This window comes from Myotis brandtii, unplaced genomic scaffold (genome assembly GCF_000412655.1).
Source record: "Myotis brandtii unplaced genomic scaffold, ASM41265v1 scaffold460, whole genome shotgun sequence".
In the NCBI taxonomy this organism is placed as follows: domain Eukaryota; kingdom Metazoa; phylum Chordata; class Mammalia; order Chiroptera; family Vespertilionidae; genus Myotis; species Myotis brandtii.
Genome location: NW_005367588.1, coordinates 230,979 through 247,902, shown reverse-complemented (window position 1 = coordinate 247,902; position 16,924 = coordinate 230,979). Strand labels below are relative to the sequence as shown.

At 54.0% G+C, this 16,924-nt stretch overlaps 2 protein-coding genes across 4 annotated transcripts in view; one reads left to right on the top strand and one right to left on the bottom strand.

Annotated features, from left to right (window-relative positions):
* Nucleotides 1-4,038, top strand: part of NPC1 (Niemann-Pick disease, type C1) — a 32,060-nt gene extending 28,022 nt beyond the window's left edge. Inside the window, 5 exon segments of the mRNA XM_005875408.2 lie at nucleotides 10-210; nucleotides 858-1,089; nucleotides 1,716-1,829; nucleotides 2,490-2,652; nucleotides 3,514-4,038. Of these exon segments, the coding sequence (XP_005875470.1) occupies nucleotides 10-210; nucleotides 858-1,089; nucleotides 1,716-1,829; nucleotides 2,490-2,652; nucleotides 3,514-3,593 (790 nt within the window). The 3' untranslated portion in view covers nucleotides 3,594-4,038.
* Nucleotides 3,960-16,686, bottom strand: LOC102242782 (chromosome unknown open reading frame, human C18orf8). Of its 3 annotated transcripts, none has more exons than XM_014547006.1 (19): nucleotides 16,502-16,686; nucleotides 14,328-14,412; nucleotides 13,441-13,497; nucleotides 12,226-12,312; nucleotides 11,469-11,609; nucleotides 11,118-11,221; nucleotides 10,602-10,691; nucleotides 10,407-10,512; nucleotides 9,441-9,553; nucleotides 9,180-9,217; nucleotides 8,907-8,960; nucleotides 8,529-8,657; nucleotides 7,771-7,877; nucleotides 5,971-6,090; nucleotides 5,604-5,681; nucleotides 5,231-5,335; nucleotides 5,084-5,152; nucleotides 4,789-5,014; nucleotides 3,960-4,143 (listed from the first exon to the last, which is right to left on the bottom strand). In XM_014547006.1, the coding sequence occupies exons 1-19, from the start codon at nucleotides 16,669-16,671 to the stop codon at nucleotides 4,064-4,066; spliced, it is 1,959 nt and encodes a 652-aa protein (XP_014402492.1). In that variant the 5' UTR covers nucleotides 16,672-16,686; the 3' UTR covers nucleotides 3,960-4,063. The 3 variants fall into 3 exon arrangements, with proteins under 3 accessions (XP_014402492.1, XP_005875468.1, XP_014402493.1); XM_005875406.2 differs by having other exon boundaries at nucleotides 9,180-9,224; nucleotides 9,442-9,553; XM_014547007.1 differs by lacking the exons at nucleotides 13,441-13,497; nucleotides 14,328-14,412; nucleotides 16,502-16,686 and having other exon boundaries at nucleotides 9,180-9,224; nucleotides 9,442-9,553; nucleotides 11,469-11,661; nucleotides 12,226-12,310.
* Between the last annotated feature and the right edge of the window lie 238 nt (nucleotides 16,687-16,924).

The following is a 16,924-nucleotide window of genomic DNA, read 5'->3' as shown; positions in this document are numbered from 1 at the left end:
TTCTCTCAGGGGACATGCTGCCTACGGGTCGGCCGTTAACATCCTGGGCAATGACACAGGTGTGGGCGCCACCTACTTCATGACCTACCACACCGTGCTCCAGACCTCTGCTGACTTCATCGACGCCATGAGAAAGGCCCGGCTCATTGCTGGTAACATCACCCAGACCATGAGCCAGGGAGGAAGCAACTACCGCGTATTTCCATACAGGTGGGTGTGGCTTGTACACGTGGGGTGTCCTAGGGACGGGCCACACCTGTCCGGCAGGGGACAGCCCTCGCCTGTATGGCAGGGGACGGCCCTCACCTGTCCGGCAGGGGACGGCCCTCACCTGTATGACAGGGGACGGCCCTCGCCTGTATGACAGGGGACGGCCCTCACCTGTATGGCTGGGGACGACCCTCACCAGTCCGGCAGGGGACGGCCCTCACCTGTCCGGCAGGGGACGGATGTTTTTCTGGGACAAGCTCTCAGAGGGGTGTCCTGATTCCTGGGAAGAGCTGTGAACTTGGCAGAAAACCAGTTCTCCTCTGGCCCTGCACTGCCCCATTGGCCTGAGATAATTTTGGGATAGAGCAGAACTTGTTTTTTCAAAATACCCTGGAATAGTCTTTGTACATGCCTGCAAAGCAGGGTAGGCTGGGATTATGAACAAAAACTTTATATAAAAGACGGGCATAGGGTCATTGCTAGGCCTGGGGGGCAGTGGTCATCGCAGGCCCGCTGAATCGCTGCCCCGAGTCCTGCTACCCCGGGGGTGTTCTGCACGGCTCTGCTGCCTGCTCCTGGGATGGCATGGCGGCAGGAGGGGGTGGAGCTTCCAGGGAGGACGGCTGACGGTCTCCCCCTCCCCACAGTGTGTTCTACGTCTTCTACGAGCAGTACCTGACCATCATAGAGGACACCGTCTTCAACCTCTGCGTGTCCCTGGGGGCCATCTTCCTGGTGACCGTGGTGCTGCTGGGCTGCGAGCTGTGGTCTGCGGTGATCATGTGCGTCACCATCGCCATGATCCTGGTCAACATGTTTGGTGTCATGTGGCTGTGGGGCATCAGCCTGAACGCGGTCTCCCTGGTCAACCTGGTCATGGTGAGTCCTGGGTCACTTCCTGGGGCCCGTTTCCAGGAGAGACGGCCCAGCTCTCATCTCCTTGCACATGGAGGCGGGGCCACAGGCGGGTGAGTGGGACTGGACGTCACGTGCACCAGTGGAGTGTGATGTCATGGCCTAGCGTGGCAGGTGTTCTGCCTTTATTATTCTGTACGGTTTGCAAAAACAGCCTAATGATGGCAACAAGGTCACTTCTTATTTAGAAATATTGCCCCCTCCCTGGTGGAATTCTCGGACCAATACCTTTTGCTTCCCAGAGTTAATAATTAATTAGTCTTGATGCTGGGAGCGTTCAAGCAGGTATTAACAGAAAGTAGCAGCAGTCCATGTTCTTCAGATGTGGCCACTGCGTCAGGCGGAGTGGCCCGTGCAGGGCGTGGGGGGTGCCTGCTTCCTGAGACAAGCAGACATGCTGTATGATCCGGGGCGCTGGGCGCCTCCGAGGGTCCCACCAGTCCCCAGGGCATTCAGGCTGGTGTCACGGGGCTTCTCAGTGCTCGTCCGCGCGGATTCTTAGGGCCCTCCCCCGGGGTGCCCTGGGAAGGGGTGGCTGCCTGTGGTTTCAGCCAGAAACGGCGGGTCGTAAAGGAGGCACTTCCTTGCAGAGCTGCGGCATCTCGGTGGAGTTCTGCTCCCACATCACCAGGGCCTTCACAGTGAGCCCGAAGGGCAGCCGCGTGGCGCGTGCAGAGGAGGCGCTCTCCCACATGGGCAGCTCCGTGAGTAACGGGACGCGGGGGTGTCAGTGTGGACTGAGCACTCGGCCAGCCAGTGCTCAGGAGGGAATCTGCACCCTCTGCTTAGCAGCAGCTCCTGGGGTGACGAGGTTCCAGGCAGTTCATGAAATAGCTGTACCCGGCTTCTTTACCATGTTCCTGTGGGTGAAAGCTCTTGGGGCGGCCGAAGCAGGAAGAACAGGGTGGATGTGAGCGAGCAGGAGCCTTGGCCACGAGCCCAGGCCAGCGATGGGCGGGCAGCAGGTCCAGTGAGCGGTCTGTCCTGTGTCTGCAGACTCTCACCCCACACCCTGGTTTAACCCACCAACCACTTGCTACTGAAGAGGGACTGTTACCGAGTAACACAAACCCGTTTTGTAACCATTTTATACTTAAACTGGTTTTCAACGGAAAATATTAAGAAATGTATGAATAGTGTCTATGCAGAAACATAGCTTTTTCCCTTGTACACCGTCTTTGTTCCAGGCTCACAAGCAGTACATAAAGCATTTTAAGTTGCACATCATGTACTTAGCAGGAACTCTGAAAGCTGGGCCTCAGGCCCCCATGACTTTTGACCTTGACTGTTGAGAAGTCCCTGTATGAGGAAATGTGCACTTATGATTGGGGACTAGAGCAGGTCTAACACCCTCTCTCTTTCAGGTATTCAGTGGAATCACACTTACAAAATTTGGAGGGATTGTGGTGTTGGCCTTTGCCAAGTCTCAGATCTTCCAGATATTTTACTTCAGGATGTACCTAGCTATGGTCTTGCTGGGAGCCGCGCACGGGCTGGTCTTCCTTCCTGTCCTCCTCAGCTACATAGGTGAGCTGTCTGACCTCAGGGAGGGGTGGGAAGCCTGCGGCCACAGGAGACAGGTGCCTAAAGCAGCTCTGACGGATCTGAACTGTGCTGATGGGTCATGTACAAGTGGGACTGAGTGAGCGGTCTCAGAAGACTCATGTCCCCGCACCTCAGTGCGCGGCCAACACTGCCTGGGCGGCCGGCCTGGCTGAACAGGCCCTGAGGGCCGGCCGGGAACGAGTTTGAATGTCGGCCCAGGCAGCGCCGCCTCCACTGAGACGCGTGGCCACAGCCCGCAGTGCGGCTGAGCAGTGTCCCCAGCTCTGGTCCAGCAACAGGCCTCTGCCGCCCCCTCACTTCCATCCGTCCTGAGGATGCTCTTTGGCTGCCATGACGACTCCTGGTTGAAAGAACAGGACTGATTTGCTTGGTTGATAGCAGGGATGGGGAACGTCGGGCGCGAGGGCCGTATAAGGCCCGTGCAGTCATTTGGTCTGCCTCTGCCAAGGCATTAGGGGCAAGTTAATCGCCTGACCAAGCCGGCCAGCATGGCTCAGTGGTTGAGCATCAACCTATGAACCAGGAGGTCACAGTTGAACTCCCAGTCAGGGCACATGCCTGGGTTGTGGGCTTGATCCCTAGTAGACTGATGTTTCTCTCTCTCCCTCTCCCTCCCTCTCCGAAATAAAAATAATATACATTTAAATGCTAATTTTTAAGTTGATAATTTTGTATGGCCCACGAATGATGTTACAAATATCCAAATGGCCCTTGGCAGAGAAAGGTTCCCGACCCAATTTATAGCTTTGTAACCAAGTGGAAGCATTGAAATAGGTGGAGAAACCTCCTAAAGAAATGACACAGCTTCTTTCTCCTTCCCAGGGCCATCCGTAAATAAAGCCAAAAGCCTGGCCACGCAACAGCGACACAGAGGCACAGAGAGAGAGCAGCTCAATTTCTAGCCCCTCACGGGGCCTGGGGACTTGGAACTGTGTCTGCGGGTCGGTCAGTTCCCTGGTGGAAGGAGCTGCGTTGTCAGGTTAAGTTGAACACGGGACGTCACCAGACTCAGGCGATGGATCTGACAGCAGCCGCTCTGGCCACGCGCCTGTCCACTCAGGAATGTGTTACTAACCCTGGAGGCAGCCCTGGACGCGTCTCCAGTTCGCCCGGCATGAAACCCGACTCTCAGCGAGGGAAGGTTGACACTGGATGCTGTGGAGGCGCTCGGCTCCCTGGCCGTCGTGAAGGCCAATCAGTGCAATACTGCTCCTTTTTGAGGAGTGAGCCACCACACAAATTCCACCGCATTTTTAGTAACATTTGAGGATGTTGCAGGTACTTTATTATAGTATTTTGTAGTTTAAAGAGCTTTATTAATGCAATAAATTAACTTTATACATTTTATATATATAAAAACGAGCGTGTGATTTCAGAGCGTCGTAGGCTTCATGAGAGCTTGGTCTCCAAAAACCTGTTTGAAAAAAGCCACGTGCTCTTCGCAGTGTTCTCCTGGGGGCACAGAGGGAAGCAGGGTGAGCACAGCCGCTCCCAGGTGCTGGGTCTAACTTACTCTCTCCCATAAGCACTCTGTTCCTCAGCTTCTGGACTGTCCTTTCCGTTCTCAGAGCTCACGCCTCGGCACACCTGGTCAGGGCCCTCATCGCCCCCAGCACCCACGGTGGGGGCTGACCTGCCGTGGTCCCAGTGCCCTGACTCCGAGCTGGCAGAGCTGGGAGACCTGCAATAAGGTTGCCTGCTCCTCCCCACCTTGGATCTCATGCCTTTGGACGACATCAGATGACTTGCCCATGTTTCCTGCCTGACACAGAAACATTAATAAGCCCCAGGCCCCTTTAAAGCCTCAGGCACCGGTTCCTGTCCAAGAGCAGCTGTCAGACCTGGGCTGGCTCAGACCCTGGATCGGCCTGCATATGCTTCTCCTCCCCAAACACTTCAAGTTCCGGATCAGTTAGGTCCCCGGGCACTCGGAGTTCACTCCACTACGAATGACGGGCTGAGGGCGAGGCTGGCTGTTGTGACTGTTTAAAACCGAACTCAGGAGTTCTAACCGAGGGCTCCTGGCCCACCCGCTGCCGGGGTCGTCCTGCCAGGAGCCTGCAGCTGCCCAGGCCTACTCACGGCTGCGTCTCTCACCTGGGGTGAAACTGGGGTTCCCCCGTAAGCGCTGGTTCCGCTGCTCGAAGAAGCGGAAGATGGTGTAGAAGAGCATGCGGTCTTCGGTCTGCTTTGCAGCATCCAGGAACTTGCGTGCAGAGACGCTGTCGTGGCCCCCGACGCCCCGGAGGAACCGCAAGGCGGCCAGCACCTGGTGCTTGGACAGCAGGACTTCCACGATCTCATCGTTCGCCGTCGAGAGGCGCTGGAGAGAAGCCCGAGTGAGTGCCAGCACAGCAGACGCTTACGCCCCGGAAACATGGACGCACCTTACCTTCAACATATCCAGCGACAGCTGGTGAGCAGGAGGGTAGAAGCTCTCCAGGGATAACAGCAGGCACGCCTGAAAGACAGGTTTCCGGCCTATTCAGCACAAGGTGCTGGACGCTGTTAACGACAGAGTAACCCTGGCGGCACCCACCAGAGGCTTGGAGTCGCTGAGCACGTGGTACTGCAGGAGCTGGTGCAGCGTGTAGAACAGGTTGTGCTGGACCAGCGTCTTGATGACGAGCTCGTGCAGGTAGTGCTATGGCAGACAAGGAGACAGGGCTCAGGTGTGGCGGGGCTGCAGCTGCTCTAACTGATGAGCTCCCGTCATTGAAGGGGCCCGTGTGCGGGGGAAGAGCCCAGCCTCTATGACAGGGCTCATCCTGACTCAGCACCACGTGGCGGGTCAGGAAATGGCTCGGACGCCGAGTCAGGACAGCGGGCCCTTAGCACGTAGACGGCATCGTAGTCAGGATAGGGACAGTGCTGCTGCCTTAGCGATCCCTGCTCCTCTGACCCGGAGGTACCTGCACTGGAACCTGGAACTGGTTGAGAGAGCGAATGTACTCCATCAGCACGGCGATCACAAACTTGGGGGGCGTCTCCTGGGAGAAAGCAAAGGTGGTCTTAGGAGCTGCAGGAGCTCCCGTGGAATTCCTTTATTCCTGCCCCTTTGCCCTATTAAACTGGCCCAGGGCTGTGTGGCAGGTTTTGCACAAACCCCCTCAGATTCTCCCTCCTCAAGAACATGTTTAGTTCTGAGTGTTAGAGGCCAAACTACCAGCATAGGTCCTCACCAGAATACCAGCTATTCTGAGTCCTAGTTCCCCTCAAGTCCCTCCAAGGATCTGTTCTGAGAGCCTTTGTCCAGAGCAGCTGACGGCAGTCACTCACCTTCTTCTCCGTCAGTGCCGACAGCACGTGGGTGTACATGTCGGACTGGTCGATCACGGCCTGGGTCCGCACCGGCCTGCGGAGGAGCGGGCTGCACCGGCTCTGCCCAGCTTCCGCCGCCTACACAACACATTACAGGTGTCACCGCCACCACCTCCAGGTAACGGCGTTGGCAGTTAATCCAAAAAAGACGGAACTCCGAGATGCTGTGAGCCTCAAGCCTGAGCAGGGGTGACACAGGTCACAACTTGGACGGAGCTACTTCCTCTGCTCTCTGGGGCAGAGTCTACTCGAGAAACAAGTCAGTTGGTCATCTTGACAAAACCCATGTTCACGGTGGATGGAGCTACCAGCATAAGCATCGTCTTCTCTTAAGGGACAGCATCCTGTTTTTAACCCCGTACCGACTCCCTAATTTTCTCAATCACAGTCACCCTGTCCCTTGTTATCTAATAAAAATGAAATGGCACCTGTGCTTTATGAAGCCTTAATCTTAAAGGACACACTTGTGTAATGAGTCTATGCCAGGGGTGGGCAAACTTTTTGACTCGAGGGCCACAATGGGTTCTTAAACTGGACCGGAGGGCCGGAACAAAAGCATGGATGGAGTGTTTGTGTGAACTAATATAAATTCAAAGTAAACATCATTACATAAAAGGGTACGGTCTTTTTTTTTTGTTTTATTCATTTCAAATGGGCCGGATCCGGCCCGCGGGCCGTAGTTTGCCCACGGCTGGTCTATGCCTAGACTTTGAATAAGTAAGGCTCCCCAACTACTACTGCCTAGGAAAGCTCCGAGATCAACTCCATCGCCTAACTTTGGAGAGGAAGGGAAAGGGAGAGAGAGAAACATCAATGATGAGAGAGAATCACTGATCACTGCCTCCTGTTGCACCCTACTGGGGATTGAGCCAACAACCAGGGCATGTGCCTTTGACCGGAATTGAACCCTGGGCCCTTCAGTCCACAGGCCGATGCTCTATCCGCTGAGCCAAACCTGCAAGGGCGTCTCCTAACTTCTAAAGCCCGAGACCAGTGCAGACCCTGAGGGCAGGAGCTGGGCGGTGCCCGAGAGCCCGCAGTGCTCAGCAGCGCCAGGTGCTGCAGGGCTGCAGACGGACCACACTCCACCAGCCAGCGCTTAGGAAGCCAAGAGCCACAGAGCAGGATGCACAGAAACTGCCACCAGACTGCCGACACCCACAGAGCAGCAGGACCGAGAGAAGGAGCGAGACGAGCTCAGCCTCCCCACCTGGCGGAACCGCGTCTGACGGGCAGGACCCACAGCTCCGAGCCTCGGCCACTGCAGTGCCTGCCATCCTGTTATCCTGTTGTCACTGAAGGGGGGTGGGGTGCTGGCCTTTCTGTTACTGCTTAGAACCTTCCATTTCAGCTTGAGGACTAACTAGGTTCTTTAAGTGAAATCACTCATTCCACTTATCCTAACCCCTTTTCTGTCTGGCTTCAGAAGACGGGGTGCACTAACGTTATGTAGGAGAGGGAGAAAGACATGGCAAATGGTTCTACTTTTAATTAACTAAGACTAGGCTCTGGCTTGGTAGAAACATGTATAAAAAAGTAATGCCAAGACGAGACCAATTTTATCTATAAAATAGAAGACCAAGGATCTATCTACATCTAAGATCCAACAGATGAAACCACAGAAGAGGGGGAGGCGTTGAGGGAGATGGAGCCCCCCGCCAATGGGATGCCGCGTGCTGAGTGTCCTGCCATTTACTGCCCCAAAGTACAACTACCAGGTGGGGGCGGAGGAGCCTCCACACAGCGCCCGTCACTCACCGCCGCGTAGCTCTGCTCGGCGTCCAGGTACCTCTTGTACTCCTGGTTGAGCTTGTCGAAGACAGTGGCTACCACGGGCAGGGCCGCTCTGTCTGACCCGCTCAGCACTGGGAAGAATCCATGTGCACAGGTCAGCCAGCTCCGCCTGCAGCGCACGCTGCTAGGGCAGAAGCACTCCCCCCAGGCCAGCAGCACACACGTGCCTTAAGGGCACCCAGAGGAGCGTCCAGCGTGGAGACCTGAAGCCCGGAGCTCACAGGCCCTTTCTGGCTCCTGGAGAGAGTAGCTGTGACCGTATCAGTGAGATTTTCAATGTAGATGTTAGGGAGGCAGAGACTTGGATTCTGAAAAATGTTTGCTTTAAAAGGAGGGGCGGGAGCCCCGACCCCCACGTGCGCCCAGGCTCAGACTCGCTTTCACCTGGAACCATCCGGTTTACTCTCTGGTCTTTCTGCCCAAGTCCCCACACGGCATATTCATCTACTGATTTCAGAGAGGGAGGGAGAGACAGAAACATCACTGATTGGGAGGCAGCCCCCAGACAGGGAGTCCAACTGTGACCTCCTGGCTCATAGGTCGACGCTCAACCACTGAGCCACACCAGCCAGGCACTACAAGTCCTTTTTCTGTTTAGCAGCCTTTCCGGGGGCGTAAGTCACCCACCCTTCAAGTGAAGAGTGGGCCACAGGCTGCAGACAGGCCTGGGAAGGTGGGGCAGCACAGGCTGGACTCAGACGACAGGAAGGAGCCCCCCTTACTCTGGGAGCAGACGGCCAGGATGACCATCTTGCACTCCTTTCTCTGGAGGAGAAAGTCCATCAGGCGTCCTTTGTCTGGCAGGAGGTTGACGATGGGCTGCAGCTTCACCTGCAGGTTCCAGAGGTAACCTGGGTTCGAGAGGCAGCGATGTCATTGTATGACGCGAACCAGAACAAAAACCCAAAAGTACTGCACAGCAGTCGATGGCTTTTTCTCACAAACCGAAGCCCAGTCTAGGACATGCAGGACATGCTGACAACAGGACTGACAGCCAAACTACTGCGTGCCCGGGAGACACCTGGCAACCACGCACCCTCTATGTTCAAGCTGCATCTCCCCAAATACGGGGGCAACAGGCACTCTCCCCTCTGACCCACCTTGGCTTGCGCTGATGATGATGTCAGGCTGAAAGACGATCCAGGACGAGGAATCTGCAGGCTATAGGAAATTCTAGCCCCGAAGTGATGGCAACAAAAGGCAAACCCGCTCTGATTAAACTTGCCCCTACCCGTTGGCTGAGGCTACGCCAAGTGCCCGTCCCTCCTGGTAGAAAACCTCCCCATTTCGGTTCCTGAAACGTCATTCCCTCTCAGACAGGAGGGTAGCGGGAGGAGCTCCCTGCACAATGCCAGTGCCTCTGTCAAGGATACAGAGCTTACACGGGACCGGAGACTGGCTGGTCACAGGAGCAGGACCTACACAGGGAGAAAATGTAAGTGTGCGGCCAACACATACTCAACATGTACCACTTCTAAAAGCCTGCAGCAACTGTGTGTAGAGACGCGAGGAGGAAGTGGAGGTAGAGAACAAGCCCAGAAAACGTCTTCACGAAAGCAAACAGATCTGGGACCCTCTGCACAGACTCGTACTGCACCCTAATGTGGCCCCCACCGACACGGTGACTCCCTTTACCTGCCACGGGGATCTGATAGGGCTGAATGGATCGAGCAGGAAGCACGGGGTGATGGAAGGTAACGGTGCCATCAAACTCTCCCCGTAACTTGATGTCAAATATTACCGATGTCTGAAGTGCAGAAAAAGAACAGACTGTGATGCCCAGACAGACCACAGCGGTCAACCCTTTCATGACCTCCTATCTTGCTATTTCAGATTCATTTAAAGAGCCTGTGTTTAGCCCGGCCGGCGTGGCTCAGTGGCTCACCCACCTATGAACCAGGAGGCTGAGGTTCAATTCCTGGTCAGGGCACAGGCCTAGGTTGTGGACTTGATCCCCAATGTGGGGAGTGCAGGAGGCAGCCAATCGATGTTTCTCTCTCTCCCCCTCTCCCTTCCTCTCTGAAGTCAATAAAAAATATATCTATATTTTAGTCTGTGTTTGCATCCCATCCCTAGTTCTTCTCTCAGGAAGAATGTGCTCTGACATTACAACTGTCTCTTTCCATTTCCATCTCCCTCACAGAGAGTCCTGACAGGGCTGACAAGCTCCCGCTAAGGGGCGTCAGAAGATCTTTCAGTCCCAACTCATTAGAGCCGCGGTGGCACCTCCAGGAGGCCTGGGAGACGCCCCCTAGTGGCACAGAAAGAGCAGGACCCATCCCACCTCTTTCTCTTGGGCCACAGGGCCTCAAACCGTGCTCATGCCTGCTCACAAAGGACCTACAGGGAGACACGTAGCAGAGGGTCTGCAGTGAACACAGCTGAGACAGTTGTTCCAAAGTCACTCTCCTCATGTGCTATTTTCTGAAAGAGTTTTTAATTATTCTTAATGACACGAAATCACTGTTTCTTCTAAACTATCTAAAACCTTTTAGCATAGAAAGCACTTTCTAGTCTGTGTTCAGAAGGCTTTGTTCATTTTCGCAACTCTTTTGAGCAACCCAACGCGTACCACGCAGACCTGACCCCACGGCTCCCACCTCCGTGTCCTGATGGTGCACGACCACCAGGTTGTCCACCACGTTCAGGGCGAACTTCCCCGTGCGGCCCAACTTCAGGATGTGCGTCTTCTTACAGGCGCCTTCTCTGTGGGGAACAGCGAGGTCACAAAGGGGTCGACAAGCTTCAGTTCCCACGTCCCCTCGGGAGAGGAGCAGCGCGAGCCCCTACCGTACCGGGGCAGGTGATACAGCACCACCTCGGCTCCCGCGCTGCTGGAGGCCCGCGAGTGGTGCCGCAGGAACAGGACGTACAGCTGCCCGTAGCTGTGAGAGAACAGACAGAGTCACGTGTGCTGTGAGAAACCCTCCATCCTCAGTGCTGAGTCTGCGGCCCTAGTCCAGTAAATCACGAACAGTCCTGCATGGAATACTCTGCAGCCAACAACACGCTTGCAGTCAAAAACAAAACGCCTACTACAAAGTGAAGGGGAAGGCGTGTGAATTGGTCCAATGTTCTCATTTTATCAGATTAGATGGCGAAAGGACTTTCCTCAGACCACGAAGCCAACAAAATCTAAAACACAGGCCAAGAAGACGGCATTCGTAAGCTCTGTGGTCACAGGCCCCAGGCACTAACAGGGAAGGGAAGTCCTTGTGGGTCCATGGCCACCTGAGTATTTGTAACGCACTTCTAGTAGCTGCATCACTAAAAGCAATTACAAAAGGAAGTCTCTCAAGAGACAAACATACATGGTTGCCATGGCAATGTCTCTCTCAGAAAGGCTCAGTTTAGTGGACTTGGGCGCCGCTGGTAACTCAATCTCAAACTTGGGCAGCTTTGTCATAGTGCCAGCCTGTGGGGAAAGAAAGTGTTAGGAGGTGTGTCGACCCTTGATGTTTTGTGTTCCCCACCTACAATCACCGAGGGCAGAGAACGCACTCCTGCTCTGTCCCCCCAGAATGAGCCACCCCTGGAGGGGGGAAGACACAGGTGCCGCGAGTGGTCGGACGCGGCACGGTTAGTGTTGGAGTACTTGCCCTTGAAGTACTGCAGGGGGCACTCGGGGTCGGAGGGAATACTGCTTTAGTGGCTGCTCTCACCCGGAAGTGGAAGGGCTGCAGCACGCTGCCCAGGACGGTGGTGGAGAGCAGGATGACGGAGCTCTCGGGGCAGTGCAGGTACCAGTTCACGTTCAGGCTCTGGCTCTTCAGGAGCTTCAGGCTCCGCTTCTCCGGCAACACCTGAGGCGAGTGCGAGACAGCCTTCATTAAAGAGCAGCCAAGTGCCAGCAGACTGCAAGTTAAAAAGTAAAGAAAACAGTAACTTAAATGGAAAAGTACTATTTTTAGCTACGATAGCTTCCAGGCATGGATCCGGTGCTTAGTTCTGTACAGACCCCGGCTCACTGACTGCCCATAACCCTGAGGGGAAGTGAGCTCAGCCACACAGTCACCGTCTGGGCGGCCACTCCCCTGCACGACCCAGCTCCGAGCCTCACCTTCTCAGGCACCAGCCACCAGAGCCAGCAGCAGCGACCTTCCCTCACCATGGAAATGAGCAAACGAACCCCAGCTGGGCGCCCATCAGCCACCCGCCTGCAGCATCGGCCGAACGCCATGTCCTCCACGGGGAGTGGCGCCCTTTTTCTAACAGGTGTGTTCTAGAGACTATAGGGAACTGTTACTTTCCATATACTCTATCTCAGTAATGTTTGAACGGTTCATAAAAAGCATGTTACTTATAATTAGAAAAAAGCCCAGTCAAGAGATTAACGTTCTGGAATCTCAAACGGTCATTTAGTGCTGAATTCACAAACTGCTCCTGCAGACCTTCCTCCAGCAGGAGTGACGCAGATACCTGGTAAAACTCGATTCCCTGGTCTGTGATGAAGACGATCTCCGTGGAACTGGTCCAGCAGAACCCTAGTATGTTGGCATTCTTGGTCTGAAAAGAAAAAACGTAGAATACTCTGTATTGCTCTTTAACGAAAGCTACTGTTAACAAATCAAACTTTCTTTTCAATAAAGTGACCCCGGATTTTCACCTGGAACACCCACGGAAGTGCCCGAGTCAGCAGAACAGGAGGAGAAGCAGCAAGATAACTGACCAGCCCTCAGTGCTCAGCTCCTCCCTTTAGGACCAAAGGACAGCTGACCTCTCTTGGTCACACAGCTTGTAAAAGTATAAAGGCCTAGAGGTTCTCACTGAGTGTTGACCCAGGTGGGGTTGCAGCTGGAGCCACAGCCCGCCTCCCTTGGTGAACCAGGGCCCGGGCCTGAGGGCAGGCAGGCTGGGCCTGCGCGTGGCTGCTCAGGAGCGGGAGCGCCTGTGAAGGGGCAGCTACTTGGCGATGTTTCTTTCCTCGTTGAGGAGCCTACCCACACCTCCATTAGCAAACACACTACAGAGATGCCGAGAGCCACCCCTTCCAACAGGGGCGGGCAAACTTTTTGACTCGAGGGCCACAATGGGTTCTCAAACGGGACCGGAGGGCCGGAACAAAAGCATGGATGGAGTGTTTGTGTGAACTAATATAAATTCAAAGTAAACATCATTACATAAAAGGGTACGGTCTTTTTTTTTTTAGTTTTATTCATTTCAAACGGGCCGGATCCGGGCCGTAGTTTGCCCACGGCTGCACTAGCAACTCCTGCCAGTCTCCGGGGCCACCCTGCCATCTGAGCTGCGCCTGCTGCAGTCTCGTTTATTACACCCAGCAAGTCTGATGACCATGGGCTAGAATCTACACCTCAGAGAAGAAAGGGGGCATGACAAGGTCAGACCGAGGAAGAAAACATCACCAATAAAGGAAAAACCTCCTCTTCTGCAAACCTCCAAAGAGGCGGCTCAGGTCTGTCGCCCAGAGAGGGTGGGGCAGCAGGAGTAGTGCCACCCACCACCCAGGTAATCCTCCAACTCTGTCTTCAGATGAAGAAACAGGCTCACAGCTTGTCCAGGTCACGGAGCCCACAGGCAGCACCTCTCAGCACAAGCACTGTCCCCTCCTGTCTGCACTCAGCTACCAGCCCCCCAGCCGAACACAGACCAGAGGGGAAAGGACCCGGCCCGTACCTTGCACTCTTGAGTGTATTCTAACTGAGAACTATCCGGGATGAAATTAGAAAACTCCTAGAAAGAAACACAAGGATAAATTTGGATCAGGCAGCAACCTACTTTAGTACACAACAGACAAAAGAAAAAGAGAAGTACATTTAAAAAGTGATTAGAAAAAAACCAACAAAAACCCAAAGACAGGAAAAATAAAAAGACCAATTTGAACAATCTGCCTCCTTAACAGCAGTTGGCTGACAATTCAATTTTTTAAAAAGTTAACCCAAATATTCAGTGAGGGTTTAGAAACCGATTTGGAAAATTAATTCAAATGGCTGATTTCAGAGAACTGTGCTGCTCTACATTGCACACGAGGCTTTCCAAAAATGTTAGCAATTCATACTGACGGAAGGAATGAGGGTGCTGCCTCTTTATCAACAGTTTTTTCTCTACTTTGCAAATGTGATGATGAATATTTATAAAGGCTAAAATGCCAACAGACTGCTCCAACTATGAATACCTGTTCCCATTAGACCAAGCATTCAAAGAGAAGGGACTTAATGGAGTCACTCCAGTTTACAGGGTAATTCACAAAGTAGCCAAAATTATACCTCACGCAATCTATGCTGGCTGTTAATCCATACAAAAGATGCCTGAGGTTCCAAATTAGTTTTTTAAATAAAACGGACAAACTAAGGTCACCAGTATTTATCCATTCACGTCTTTCTTCAAGAACTCCAAAGGTTGATACAGGAGTGCTCCATAGTTACAGCTTTCATGGCTTTAAAATAACAAGCGGCTCCTTTAACACTGAAAGTCTGCAATTCATTCTCTTCCAGATACACTTCTAAAATGCTTCCTTTATGCAAAAATGCTTCCTTTATGCCATATTTAGAGGGATGTCTTACCACAGCCTTTGAGGTCCTCTGGACAGCTAGTATCTTGTTTTCTAAGGAAAACTTAATGCATTTCACTTCTCCTTTGTCTTCCATTCTGTAAGGAGAACGAGTATGTTAAGAGTTCCATTTAATAACTGAAGTCTAGCTTCTATCATTTGTGAGAAGAAAAGAAATTAAATATTCAGGAAGCAGCAAATCTTAGTTTAAAATTAAACTTATGTTTCTGATGCTATCAGTAGTATCTCTTTTCAGAAAACAATCCAGGAGCAACAAGCTGCTGGAGAAATTCGCAGTGCTGCGTAACGAGCGGCGGGAAAATGGAAATTACCTGCACTTTCACCAGAAAATTACTTTATACAAATACAGGGATAAACAAGGTACACGCAGGAATACCTTGTGTTGTTGCACTTCACTGTATAAGGCTTCACAGATGTTACATTTTTACAAAGTGAAGGCAAGACCTCCACCAGCAAACACATTACAACCCACTGTATCTGATGCTCTAGGACGGTGGCCTGGAGGAGGTATTCCGATGCCACAGGCACCTCCACAGATGACGGCCTTCTCTCTCCATCGCTGGGACAGCAAAGCTTCTGAACCAAGCGTTCGACCCACTCCCCGGGGGCTCAAGCAGGCCCCGCCCAGAAGCCTCACAACCACCTCCAACAAAGGGAAATCAAGAGGGGCTCACGGAGGGCTTGTGGAAGCTCTGGGTACGGGTGCTCGTTCTCTTGATTATGGTGATGGTTTCACGGTGCACACACGTCAAAACTCATCAATGACTGTTAAATATGTTCAGTTAATAATTATACCACAGTAAGGCTATTAACAATAAATACCATGTTTTTAAAAGAGGGTAAATTCAGTATCTTCCCCCTCAAACACTACTGAGCCCCCAAATCTGGGCCCTCATGGGCTCACTCCTATTTTGACGCCGAGGGCCTTTGCGATACCAGTCTCCACTGCCCTCAGTGTGGTCTGCACCACGCTGGCCCAGACCCCGGCATCCTCTCCCCCGATGGACAGGCTCCCAACTAATCCAGTGTCAAGGCTACGATCAGCGTGGTCTTTCCAAACACTGACAGGATCATGCCACGCCCACCTCACCGCTTCAGGAACCACATAAAGCCCTGATTCCGCAGCGGAACACGTAGGTTCAAGCTGACCCCTGCCGGTGGCCACACCTCTGCCTCCCCTTCCTGCACGGACACATGGGCGTCAGTCACACAGACCTGGAGTTCCCACCCCGTGCTCGCTCGCCCTTGCCCGTGGGGTGCTCTCCATCAGGGAGCCGCCTCCTCTCTTCCCCACCTAGAACCGTCCGTTGCAGCCCTCAACGTTTGCTCAAGGGCCGCCTCCTTCCTCTCTCAGGCCTTCCCCTCCTGCTCCATGATCAATGCTGCCTCTCCTGTGCCCACACCCTTGGCACAGGAAACGTGTGTGCCCCTCACTTGTCTCCACAACACAGCTCTGCGTTCTGCAGAAGGGCGCCCGGCGACCCAAAGCCTTCACACGCCTGATGCCTCGCACGGGCACTGCCCACGGGATTCATTTTCTACTTCAAAAAGGTTTCCTGTAGTACAGGCCAGCTAAAAAAATTCAAAGTCCCCCCTGAACTGAGGGCCTCCAGTGTATTTTCTTCTGTGACCACAGGGTTAGGGTGACCATCCTCACAGGGTGTCACCACCACTGTGATCTGAAGTGAACGGAGCTGCTCTTCATAATGACCCGGCTCAGCGCGCATAAGCTGGGACCGCCAGTCGCCTTACGCACAGTCGAAGCTGGTTTTCTTAACACACATTTTTACCGGAAAACCCTGACCAGGAGCCCCTCCACCTTCCAGACTCTCTGCAAAGACCGGAGGAAGGCAGGTCCCCGTCAGGAAAGGACACGGGCACGCCAACAGCGCAAGGACTTGCTAAGTTCAAGTGCCAGGAAGCGGTGCCCTGCTGGGGAGGATCGGGTTCCCAAATCCAGGGGAACTCCTCCCTCCACGCAGGTCGCTGGGACTAGGTGTCCGAGTGTCCGCGGGTCCGGTCCTCTCCCTGCGGGCACAGGTCGGCACACGCGGCTTCAGAGCTCTTGCGGGAGGCAGAGGACAAATGTGACCACCACCTCCTGAATGAGAAGCAGAACACGCCATGTACATGTGAAACTTACTCTGCACTTGTTAATACTGTTACCTGAAGGAGATGGGGTTCCGATCATCCGGGCCTTTAACCACCACCCCCGTGGCTCCACCAGATCGCACCGCGAACACCTGCGAGGGAAGAGAAGCAGCCTTAAGGCGTGGACACTGTCCCAGCCCACAGCGACCCCAGCCCTGGTGCCGCCTACCCAGCGGCGCGCCCATCGGGGATGCCAGGTGCTCACGTGAATTTTAAGAAACGAGGGGAGACACCAAAACGGTTACCACCCCAAACTGCGCAGACGGCCCGGGCCCGGGGGCCCTGCGTTCTCATCCGGTTTGGGAGGCTCCGCGTTAGCAGCCTGCACTGCCCCCCCGCACTGCTCCCCCGAAATTCGCGGGATAACGGAGTTCTCAGCGCGGGACTCGCGGCCCAAGGGCGGGGGGGACCCCGGCCGGAGGAGGCTGGTCCCCGCCC